Below are 11,692 nucleotides of genomic sequence, written 5' to 3'. Positions count from 1 at the left end.
CTCACTCTCCCTCTTCTCTTCCCTTCCCTTCCCTTCTGATGACGAGAGGGCGAGGCTGCGGGCAGCGTGGTGCGAGGGAGACGAGGAGAGAGGTCCACGGCGGCGAGGTCTGCGGGGCGTTGGTGGCGGCGAAGTGGGCGGGGCGGCAAGGTCTGGTGGAGGGAGAGGTTGAGGAGAGGGCTGGGGCGAGCAGGGCTGGGATGCGGGAGGACAAGGGTTGAGAGCGCGAGTGCGGGCGAGAGGCGGCTAGGTCATCTACATGGGAGCGGACGCAATTTATATGTGTAAGCATGAAATAACGAAAATGCTCTCGACGGGGCAAAGCTATTTACATGCGGTGGCACGGTCGAGGTGAAACTATTCATTCCTACCGTACCAGGATCTGATCCGACGAGCGAGGTCGTTCCAAGGGTCGATCCGACGGCCCAGATCGCATCAAGCAGCCATAGCCAACGGTCAGAAATCCAAATCGTTGAGGAGGCTCGGTGAGACAACTTATTTCTGGATGAACAAAAAAAACTTGCTGACATGTAGTATTTAGAGATTATAAAGTAAGTTTCTTATGATCTCATTGCACAAATAAGCAGATGTTTGTTAAGTATAACTTCTCGAATTTATTAACCCAATAAAGTGGGCATCGGTAAAAGCTACTCCCTCTGTCCCATAATGTAAGACGTTTTTTGACATTATGGGACGGAGGGAGTAACAATTTACAACATGCTCATGACTGATTGGGTCGTAGTCATCAAATAGATCAAATTACAACATGAGAATGCATTCTCCTGTACAATGAAATCTGAATCCTATGCTGAATGATTGTGTATGTATGTTGCTCCAGAAGCTGTACCCAGCTTGTTCCATGAAACCTTGCAGCGCAGAGTTTATATATAATCCTCACTGAAAGAATCTTCTAACCTTTTTATATTCGACCAAAAGAAAAATGGATCAGTTAGTTTTACAGGAATAGTGTGCAAAAAATTTAGTCAGAATTATGTTGGAAGTAGAAAAGGTTACCTGTTCCAAAGTTAAGAACATTATCACATTCCATGACCCAACTCGACAAAAGTTTGCAATAAACCCCTTGTAGAAAGCAGCAAGTCCCTGCAGAAAAGCACGATCTTTGATCAGTATGGATGTATTGTAGTGATGATTTTCTGCAAAGCACCTAGTAACATGACACTACACTTTCTAAATTATTGCAGAATAACGCATATTCCTCCAGCACAAGCATTTGCACCATCCAAAACCAGATCAACAATAAAAAGAGGTATAGTTGGTAGAACCACAAGTTGCTGGCATTCACACAGGAGTATGTTATGCCTATTTATAGAAAATGATTACTGAGACGGCATGCCATTTCATCAATTTTCGCTAAATGTGGCATGCCACATCATGAAACTCTAGCGTGCCATATCATCAAAACTGCTAGCAACTGTGGCCTGAATGGGACAGAAACGGAAGTTTGGGGTTAGACTAACCAACGAAATTTTCCTAGTACATAACTGCTGCTTTGGAATTACCTTTAGAAAGGAGACGCTTGCCCGGCTTTAGCGAACTGAAGCAAAGCGTTTACAACAAAAAGTAGTACAAAACAAATAAAGCGGTTCGATACAGACCCGAAAGCAAAGCTTTGGAATGGCCAAAGAGGCACGTTTCTTTTCCTTACTAGCTTTCCCAATGTCTCTCCCTCTGTCGTAGCTCTAAAATTCTGTAGTGATCTTAACAAAATCTAGGCTAAACTCAAACTACAATACATCGGCATGTTTTTTTACTTCGAAAAGGAGGCTTACCCCCGGCCTCTGCATCAAGCGATGCATACAGCCATCTTTATTAATTATTCAACAGAGTCCGACAAAGTAGATACATGGATCAACCCAAAGCCACCTTCCTTCCGACCTCAACCGCTACACCTACAAGTCTCATGGAGTGCCCTGGCGCATCCAGGCCCACCATCTAATCCGGTGGCCACCCTAGACTGCCTTGAGCCGAGAGCACCAACCGGTGTAGCAGACCCTCAACACACACGGAAAAGTCCGCCGCCGTCATCTTCCGCCGTCCCATCTTCAGGACAGATCAATGCATATGCCTTGCCAAGCCCAACTGCCGTCGAAGCCACCACAACGCCAGACAGCGCCACCATCCTGCGCGCGTCCATCAACACGCGACCATCACCGAGACCCGCCGTTGTCGGGTTGTTAGATGCCACACCGCTCCACCGTTGTAGTCGTCCACTGGTCCCTCCAGCCGATGAACCCCTACAAGAATGATGCCCCCAACGAGGGAACGACACTTAAGCGCCGCCATCATTAGATCGGCCGATCAAGGGTTTCCCCCGAAGGTAGCGGAATGAGGTGGGAGCTTCACCTCGATGATGCCTTCAAGAAGGAAACGGCGCCTGGGGCGTCTCTGTCACCGGCTCCGGCCACCAGCCGAAGACGGTTTTCACCTGGATCTGTCCCATGAGAATCCATGTGCACCGGCCAGACCACCTTCAAAGCCGCAGATCAGGCCGCCCAGATCCGGCGACCACCCACAACAACACTCCCGCCGTGGGAGCCCTGGCGCACCGGCCACTACCGGAGTGCACCACCACTGGAGCCTGGGAGGAGGGCCGCCACCCCACTTCGCCCAACCGCGTGAGCCGCCAGGAAAGATCCCGCTTTTGCTCGTCACCATCACTTATCTTAATCCAATCCGGAGCACCAGATCGCCGACGCATTTCCGCTTGGACAGGGGCACCACCACGCCATGCCGCCGCGGGCTGCCTGAGCTTCACTCTCCACCACCGACTAGGGCCGCCGCCCTGGGATCCAGGCCGGACCTCGCCGCCGCTACCGGCCACGCCCAGCCCCACCCCCATCATCTGCCGATCTCCACCCGCGCCACCACAAGCGCCGCCGTCGCGCCGCCGTGGACCAAGGGAGAGGCCACGTCCCGCGGATCCAGCGCCATTGCCGCCGTTCGATCCGAGAGGAGGAGCAGCCCTCGGCCGCTACCTGTCAATGCACGGGCTTTGCCGGCGCCGACCCTAGGCGGCGACGGAGGGGGGAGGGGAGTCATCGGGGCGCTGGCGGCTAGGGTTGGCGCCTCCCGTGTCGAGGGATCAGAGGCAGGGGCGACACGAAGAGGGACGAGAGGTTTGGAATGTGATAATATAAGCATTAGAAAAAGGCTGACAGAAAAAATAGCCATGCACATGTTTCCTGATTAAGCTGCAAAATGCAGTCAAGCGTAAGTCAGCATCTTCAAATAATCCAGAAAACAGGTAGTCAGCAATAAAACGACATTTATCTCCTGGATACATCAACAACCATTACGCATATGTTGAGCAAACCAACCAGGCACCCACGGAAGAGAAAAACTCAATAACCTAACAAGGTGATGACTATCTATCTGACACAAAATATCAACTATATTGCCGTTTCTTATTTGAGTAAGGATGATATAGTATATTAAGGGCAGATGTTGACATATTTGATACATACAGATATGGGCTTCACAAGTGGAAAATGAAATTCGCTAAGTGTTTGGATATTGGTGGTAGAACATCAAAAGTTATCTTCTATTAAGTTCTTAGAAATTTGGAGGTATAAAACAGCACAATACTGAAAATAATGGAAATTGTTCATCATACATCATTTTTTAATGTCTTGGCGAAACAATCAAATGTACTTCTGTATGTTGAATCGCCCATCATTCTTGATTTTACCTACAAAGGACTCATGCAGTTAAAATTATGTGAAAACTAGACCATTCGTTAATATAGAAGACAAGGGAAATAGTGAGGTATAAAGCTTTTGCAGACAATACCACATCCACTGGAGATCCAATGCAAACAGCAAAAATACCGGCACCGAGTCCAGCTAAAAGATGAGTATAAACATTATCTGTAAACCCAGGAAGACCTAGAAACATCTGCACACAAAGAAAAATGTGGTGAAAGTATAATTAAATACAGGATCGAAAGATGAGGGAGAATGAAGAGGCACCTGTTTAAATTGGTCGTAGCTGGCCAACTCGGCGGCATTAATCAAAGCATTTCGTGCCATATTAGGACCAAGGCCAGTCCACAAAGCTCCGATACCTTCCTAGAAAAATAACAAGCTTACAGACCATGGGCGAGAGGAATAATCTTGTAACCTTTTACTGGTCGTTGTCATGATGAATCGTAGCAGCAACCTGTCTGACTATGGTGGCATATGCATTAAGGGCTCCAGAATAGTGCCTCTTGACGGCAGTAGATTTTCCACCTGCTTGCAATCTCACTTTGACAAGATCAGTTGGATTTGCGACAGCAATCGCTATGACACCTATGCACACATAGTTAATTCGTTCAGTGTGTGTTTCGTCATCCACATTAACCTGGCACAGCCCTTTACAATGGACCAGGGTAGTGTGGCAATGTTATGAGAAAAGTAGAGTTTTTCCAGTGAAGAGAGGCTGGAAATGCTTACCAGTTGTAAGAGCGGCAAGAATCTTATTCATTAAAGTGGCATCACCTACAAACACAAATAAGGCTTTGACCTGCAATGCGCAGAAAGAGCAATCCTGTCAGGCAATTGGTCACTCTGGACTGAAGAAGGGAAATGCACTGCAACTGCAAGGTGAAATGGGTGCAGCACAGACAGGCTCATACAAGCCGACACGGAGACCGCCATAGAGGCACTGGCGGTGAAAGCCAGGGATGATGCCCTTCCAAAGTGCGGTGACGCCTTCCTCCCTTGCAATCGACATCATTGTGCCCAGCATTCCTACTGTAGCTGCAGGCCCAGCAGCTGTTTTCTTTTGCAGCTGAAGACGCACCTTGGCTGTGTCCAGAGGAATGGTGCACACCTGATGGAATCAATGACAACAACAATCTCAAGTATTATGATCAATATATAACGAGTCTGAGACTCTGAGTAATCATCATATCATATCCAGGTAAGGAGAGGTAAGGCAACAAAGAAACCCTAGGCCTAGCTATAGCTCTAGTTTAGTGCAGCAGCTCAGCTGATGAAAATGGAATGGTTCTCTAGTCTCTTCTACTCAGGTCTTGTTGCTTGTTTTTTATGGCACGAGAAACAGACTAATATACCACTACTATATGTACTACACTGGTATGGTATGGAGGCTGGAAATGTTATCCAAAAAGCTTCCCTTCTATCACGGGGTGCATTAGCAAGATCGAGCAGGCATTCATCCCAATCCCCAATACAAGCGATGTGCTAGGCAGCGGCACAGCCAGGATAGAGCAAGAGAGACTGCAATGCTGTGGTGTACCTCAGCGAAGCAGGAGGCGATGGCGCTGCTGATGAAGACGGCGGCGAAGGAAGAGGCCGTCGCCATTTTATCCCCGGGGAAGCGGCGGCGGCTGTGGTTCGGTCGATGGCGAGCAGAGGGAAAGAAGGGTAGAAGCAAAGCTCCGAGTAGGCTGCTGATCTAGTCCATATTTAAGATCTAGATTCAGATCTCAGCGTCTTTCTTGTTTCCAGGCTTCGTCGGCTGCTCAGGGCTGTTATAGTAAACTCTAGCAAATGAATATCTGCAGTCTCTAAAATCGTTTTGTATAGATTGTAGAAGTTGTACATCATTAGAGCATCCTCACTCGCGTCCCCAACATCCTCCTAATGCTTTTTTTTATCGTCAGCGTCAAAAAGTCGGCCCAGTCGCGCCCCAGGGCCTTGTTTATTGCCGATCTGGGCCGAAATAACAGCCGGCAAACCCCGAGCTGAACCCAAGCTCCCGGGGATCGCTTGGGGGCGTCGGCTGAAGCGAAAAGATGCGTGGGTCCGCTCTGTCGGCGAGAGATGGCCCTTTTTCCCGCCGATCCCCCTTCTTTCCCTCCATTCTCCCCTCTTCTCCCGCCATTCTCCTCCATCTCCCCTCCATTCGGCCGCCATGCCGCTGAAGAAGTATACGGCCCCTAGCACCGCTGTCGGTGCCGACGCCACCCAGCCAAAGCAAAGGAAGCCGAGGGCGCCGCCGTCAAACCACCGGGCATGTCGAACGCCGACTGGGGGGCGGAGGTTCAGCACCGGGAGGCTGTCACCACCGACAGGCCGAACAAGCTCAACGCCAAGAGGGCCCGGGACGCGAACGCAGCGTCGACGGCCGCGTCGGAGCAGGCAGAGGCGTCTCGCACGGCGGAGCAGGCAGAGGCGTCACACGCCGGGATGATGAACCCACCCAGTGTCCACGGCCCGCAAGCCTGGAGCCAGCAGAGCGTCGGGTTGTCGGCCGGCTTCTCATCGTCGTCACAACCCTGGGGATGCGCGCCCTCACCTGGCTACGCTGACGGCGACGCGCACGGCGGGTTCAACCCCAACATCACCTTTCCGCATGGCCACCCTGCTCAGCGCACGCCCTCACCCCCGTACACCTACTCGTCGCCGGCGTACGCCGCCTCACCGACGCCGTATTTGCGCTGTGGCGCCTTGCACTTCTTGCAAGCCTCGTCGTCGCATTTCGGCAACCCCGACACGACGGAAGCTGACATGGACGACATCATCACGAGCGGCTCGGCCGTCGCCGCCTTCCCGGGATTCAATGCGCAAGACGATACAATGGACCTCGTCGGCGACATGGACGACGAGCTCGACTACGGCGAGGAGGAGGAGGAGGAGGACGAGGACGAGGAGGAGCCGACCCCTGCTCCGACGAGGAAAGGGAAGAAGAATAAGCGGGCGGCCAGGACCGGCGAGCCGCGTGTCAAGTGGGCGTCCAAAGAAGACGAGTGCCTCGCCCAAGCATGGAAGATCGTTTGCCTCGACCCGATCACCGGCACGAACCAGAGCGCCAACACGTACTGGGAGCGCATCAAATCGAAGTTTGATCAGCGCAAGTTGGTCGATGCCTACTTCACCGGCATCCACATGCAGCGCGACTCGAAGGCCATGGCGAACCATTGGGCGATCATCCAAACGGCATGCAACAAATGGCATGGGATCGTCGAGGAGGTCGCGGCTCGCCCGGAAAGCGGCCCCAACATCGAGGGTCAGGTATGCACCGACGCCGATTCTCGCTCCTTTTTGCTGTGCGCGTCGCCGACTCTTGTTCTTCGGCGCAGATGGTTTGGATGTTCGCCATGTACTGCCAGGACAGCAGCGCCGACCAAGATTTCAAGTACTTCCACGCGTTCTCCCGGATCGAGAAGTGCGAGAAGTGGGAGGAGGTTCGGCGCATCGTCGCCAAGGCCAAGGAGACGTACAAGCTGGATGCGCCGATGCCGAGCACGTCTGATGCAACGAGAAGTATAGTAGTAGTAGTGGAAACAATTCTTTTATATTGAGGTGTTGAGTTGAGGCATGTGATGGAAATGCAGGAGATTGTAATACTTTGAGAATCATCATTGGTACTTATTTGGATCTTATGAGTTGTTACTCTATGAAGAAGGATTTTGACCAATTTCGAGGATATGAGAAATATGGTCTATGGATAAGTTTGTGCATTTCAAGGGTGGTAGTAATTGTGAGAACCCTTGACCCCTGGAAAGGATTATGATATTCCACGAAGGGGACTATGGACAAAATAAGTACGAGTTTTGTCCCGATATGTGGGATACCCCAAGAATATGAAGAGGTAAAGTATTATTGGATATAAAGGAGCTAGAACGTTGGTAATATGGAGCAGTTGTAACTCCATGATGAGTCTAAGTAATCACATCTTAGTTTGGTACCAATAGAAGGAAGGGGGACAGTACAATTGGATGGATTTAAGTATGCTAGGAAGTTGGATGTTGGAATAATGATTAGTTTCCCCGAGGATGAGTTCAAGGTTTACAAGTGATGAGATGGGCCATAACCCCCAGGCCCCAGGACCTGCCAAGAAGCAAGCACATTCTTGTTGAAGGAAAAACCCTGGAAGAGGATACGACTTTATCAACAAACGATCTTATAGGAGTTACGCAAAACCTGAGAGTTGTGAAGGAACGATAGATATTTTGTTTGGCTTGCAGAATCAATGGATTTATCCGAACTTGGTTCATCGACAAGAGATAGTCTGCAATGCTTGTGAGGATGACCGAGTGTTAGAATGCGAGATTCGCTAAACCATATACAAGATAATGATTCGGGTGTGGGATGGATTGATCACCATACCGACTTACTCTTATTATTGCCTTGCTATATGGGATGGTAAATCTGAGTGACTTACCTATAGTAGAGAGACGACGATCAAACCCTAACCTCAGAATGGTATGACGTTTTTCCCTTGTACAAGGCAACCGTTGCCAAACGTAGGATATACGGTGAGGATGAACCCCAGACCCATTTCCTGCAGGAGAAATCATAAATTGTTGCCCACCATGAGATATCGATAGTTGTTTAGTATTGGCGTCAGACCCATCAGCTAAGAAGAACCGGTATCGGAAGAACCTTACCAAGAGAAATGGACACATGAATTTAGGAAAAGGTTATGCCACTACCGGAAGATCCTAGAGAAGGAATTTTCCTGAGAATCTGAGAAGATCGACAATAAGGATGGGGTATATGAGTTTGGAAGGAACCGTATCAATGCTTCTAAGGGTGGTAGCACCCCAGACCCCAGTGACGATCTGTGACGCTCGGGTAATAAAGCTACAACAACCCTCGGCTAATGATGCCACATCACCTCGATTACTATTGGTAATCGCGCGTTAGTTCGAAACCTATTCAAATTCAAATTCAAAATCAAGCAAACAATAAAACTTTTCAAATATTAAAACTAAAATGTTCGGAGTGAACCAAATAATTCATAGGAAATTATGGTGGAGAAACCACATTTTTATAAAATGTTTAAATACCCTTAGGTGAATAAAACAGTAGCAAAAACCAATAATTAAATGCTTTTGTAATTAACAAAATACTAAACTAAATTGTTTTGGGGTAAAACCTTTTGCTGTAGTGGGTTTTAATGTATTACTAAATTAGGGATCATTTTAATATTAGATAAAAGCTAAATGTAAAATAAACTTTAAATGAAAACAGTAAAGAAAATAAATAAAAGGTGAAAGAGAAAACAAACTAAAAAAAAGGAAAAGGAGAGAAAGGCCCCCACTGGGCTTCGGCCCAGCAGGCCAGCCCAACTGGACCCAACCGGCCCAACCCGCTCTCCCCTTAACCCCCACCGACAGGAACCCTAGGTTCCAACCACCCCACTTCCCCCACGACCCTGCTCCTCCCTCTCCCCGATCTAGATCGGCGTGCAACGACGCCCCTTGCTGCCCGCCTGACGCCACGCCTCGATAGACCGCCGGAGCAGGAGCCGCCCACCGGACCGCACCGTCCTCATCTCCTCTCCGTCATCCCCTCGTCACTGGACCGCACCCGCTCGTCATCACCGTGCACCACCATCATATCCGAAGGCCCTGCCGTCGCCGCCCGGATCGCCCACCGCCTCGCGTCCCCGACCTCGTCGCCCGCTTCCTCGTCCTCCTCCCCGATGGCCCCTCCTCTCCCCTGCAAGCGCACGTGAGCGCCCCCCTCCTTCCCTCCTACCCCGCGGTCACCATTGTACGCTCGCGCTCCGCGCCTTGTCGTGCCCACACCCGGACCCGCTCTGCCCCGCGCCCCGCCCGCGGTTAACGTGGACTGCGTGTGCCCGCATCGTCGTTTCTCCCCACCTCGGCTACTCCCATCGCCTTCATGCACGCCGGCTGCGCCGGTCCCGAACCTCCCCTACTGCTACACCCCGTGGCCACTGCCGCACTGTCCAACGGCTCCCCTACCGCCCTGCCCTACAGCCACCTCCACCGCCCCTCGCGCGGCCCCACCGTCCTCTGCTGCAGTCCGGCACTCGGCCGGCCTCATCGGTGCCGTTCCCGGCCAGCCTCGCCGGTGCCGTTCCCAGCCAGCCTCGTCGCGGCCCCGGTCATCGCTCGACGCCGGCGCCCATCAGCGGACGCTCGGCCCTCGCCTGGTCGGGCATCACTAGCGCCCGCAGCCCGTAACCGCTAGTGCCGGCGCCCGCTAAGGCCCCCTGGCCCAATGACAATTGGGGCCCATGCCCCAGAACGGTTTTATAAAAAAAGAGAATTAAAAATAATAAATATAATTAATTAATTAAATTAATTAACTAAATTAATCATGTTTAGTTAACCTAATTAACTATTGTTAATTAATTAAGCGGTAATTAGATTCGTTAAACCCTAATTAGAGAAAACAGAGTATGGCATGCGGGACCCACTCGTCAGATTGACCTAGTCAACGCACTGTTGACTACTGACGTCATGCTGACATCAGCATACACTATTCTGGATAATGATTAGAATTAAATAGATAATAATTTAGAAAATGATTAAATCCTTTTTAAGTTAATATAAAATAAACCGTAGCTTGGATGGAAAAACTTGTTGGAAAGATGCCCTAGAGGCAATAATAAAAGCATTATTATTATATTTCCTTGTTCATGATAATTGTCTTTATTCATGCTATAATTGTATTATCCGGAAATCGTAATACACGTGTGAATACATAGACCACAATACGTCCCTAGTAAGCCTCTAGTTGACTAGCTCGTTGGTTAACAGATAGTCATGGTTTCCTCACTATGGACATTAGATGTCATTGACAACGGGATCACATCATTAGGAGAATGATGTGATGGACAAGACCCAATCCTAAGCATAGCACAAGATCGTGTAGTTCGTTATTGCTAGAGCTTTTCCAATGTCAAGTATCTCTTCCTTACACCATGAGATCGTGTAACTCCCGGATACCGTAGAAGTGCTTTGGGTGTACCAAACGTCACAACGTAACTGGGTGACTATAAAGGTGCACTGCAGGTATCTCCGAAAGTGTCTGTTGGGTTGACACGGATCGAGACTGGGATTTGTCACTCCGTAAGACGGAGAGGTATCTCTGGGCCCACTCGGTAATGCATGATCATAATGAGCTCAAAGTGACCAAGTGCTTGGTCATGGGATCATGCATTACGGTACGAGTAAAGTGACTTGCCGGTAACAAGACTTAACGAGGTATTGGGATACCGACGATCGAGTCTCGGGCTTGTAACATACCGATTGACAAAGGGAATTGTATACAGGGTTGTTTGAATCCTCGACATCGTGGTTCAACCGATGAGATCATCGAGGAGCATGTGGGATCCAACATGGGTATCCAGATCCCGCTGTTGGTTATTGCCCGAGAGCCGTCTCGGTCATGTCTGCATGTCTCCTGAGCCCGTAGGGTCTACACACTTAAGGTTCGGTGACGCTAGGGTTATAAGGAAGACTTGTATGTGATTACCGAATGTTGTTCGGAGTCCCGGATGAGATCCCGGACGTCACGAGGAGTTATGGAAGGGTCCGGAGGTAAAGATTTATATATGGGAAGTTGTCAAACGGACACCGGAAAGTTTCGGGGGCATATCAGTATTGTACCGGGGCCACCGGAAGGGTTCCGGGGGTCCACCGGGAGGGGCCACCCCTCCCAGGGGGCCACATGGGCCGCGTGGGGCAGGAGCCAGCCCCTGGTGGGCTAGGCGCCCCCCCCTGGGCCCATGCGCCTAGGGTTTGGGGGGGAACCCTAAAGGGGGCGCACCCCCCTTGCTTGGGGGGCAAGTCCCCCCTCCCTGGCCGCCGTCCCCCCTCTAGATCCCATCTAGAGGGGCCGGCCCCCCTTGCCCCTTCCCCTATAAATAGAGGGGTGAGGGGAGGGCTGAACACCTAAGCCAAGGCGCGGCCCCTCCCCTCCCCAACACCTCTCCTCCTCCGTTGTGTGCTTGGCGAAGCCCT

At 50.5% G+C, this 11,692-nt stretch overlaps 1 protein-coding gene and 1 long non-coding RNA gene across 2 annotated transcripts; both read right to left on the bottom strand.

Annotated features, from left to right (window-relative positions):
* Positions 1-544: 544 nt before the first annotated feature.
* LOC119276068 (mitochondrial uncoupling protein 1-like) lies at positions 545-5,502 on the bottom strand. Its single transcript, XM_037557040.1, has 9 exons — positions 5,263-5,502; positions 4,627-4,833; positions 4,455-4,524; positions 4,180-4,310; positions 3,990-4,088; positions 3,811-3,915; positions 3,635-3,709; positions 1,015-1,101; positions 545-915 (listed from the first exon to the last, which is right to left on the bottom strand). The coding sequence occupies exons 1-9, from the start codon at positions 5,326-5,328 to the stop codon at positions 895-897; spliced, it is 861 nt and encodes a 286-aa protein (XP_037412937.1). The 5' UTR covers positions 5,329-5,502; the 3' UTR covers positions 545-894.
* LOC119276070 lies at positions 1,547-3,628 on the bottom strand. The gene is made up of 2 exons (XR_005136295.1): positions 2,365-3,628; positions 1,547-2,289 (listed from the first exon to the last, which is right to left on the bottom strand). It is a non-coding gene; the product is annotated as an uncharacterized LOC119276070 (long non-coding RNA).
* Positions 5,503-11,692: the final 6,190 nt, after the last annotated feature.

The sequence above is a fragment of the Triticum dicoccoides genome, chromosome 3B (assembly GCF_002162155.2).
Source record: "Triticum dicoccoides isolate Atlit2015 ecotype Zavitan chromosome 3B, WEW_v2.0, whole genome shotgun sequence".
In the NCBI taxonomy this organism is placed as follows: domain Eukaryota; kingdom Viridiplantae; phylum Streptophyta; class Magnoliopsida; order Poales; family Poaceae; genus Triticum; species Triticum dicoccoides.
Note: the sequence above shows the minus strand (reverse complement) of the source record. Positions and strands in the feature narration are given on the sequence as shown.

Coding starts and splice junctions, on each gene's coding strand:
- LOC119276068 (XM_037557040.1), bottom strand. CDS start 5,328: ATGGCGACGGCCTCTTCCTTCGCCGCCGTCTTCATCAGCAGCGCCATC. Junction 3,916..3,989: donor GCTACGACCAATTTAAACAG/GTGCCTCTTCAT, acceptor CTTTGTGTGCAG/ATGTTTCTAGGTCTTCCTGG. Junction 3,710..3,810: donor TTGGATCTCCAGTGGATGTG/GTATTGTCTGCA, acceptor AGTCCTTTGTAG/GTAAAATCAAGAATGATGGG.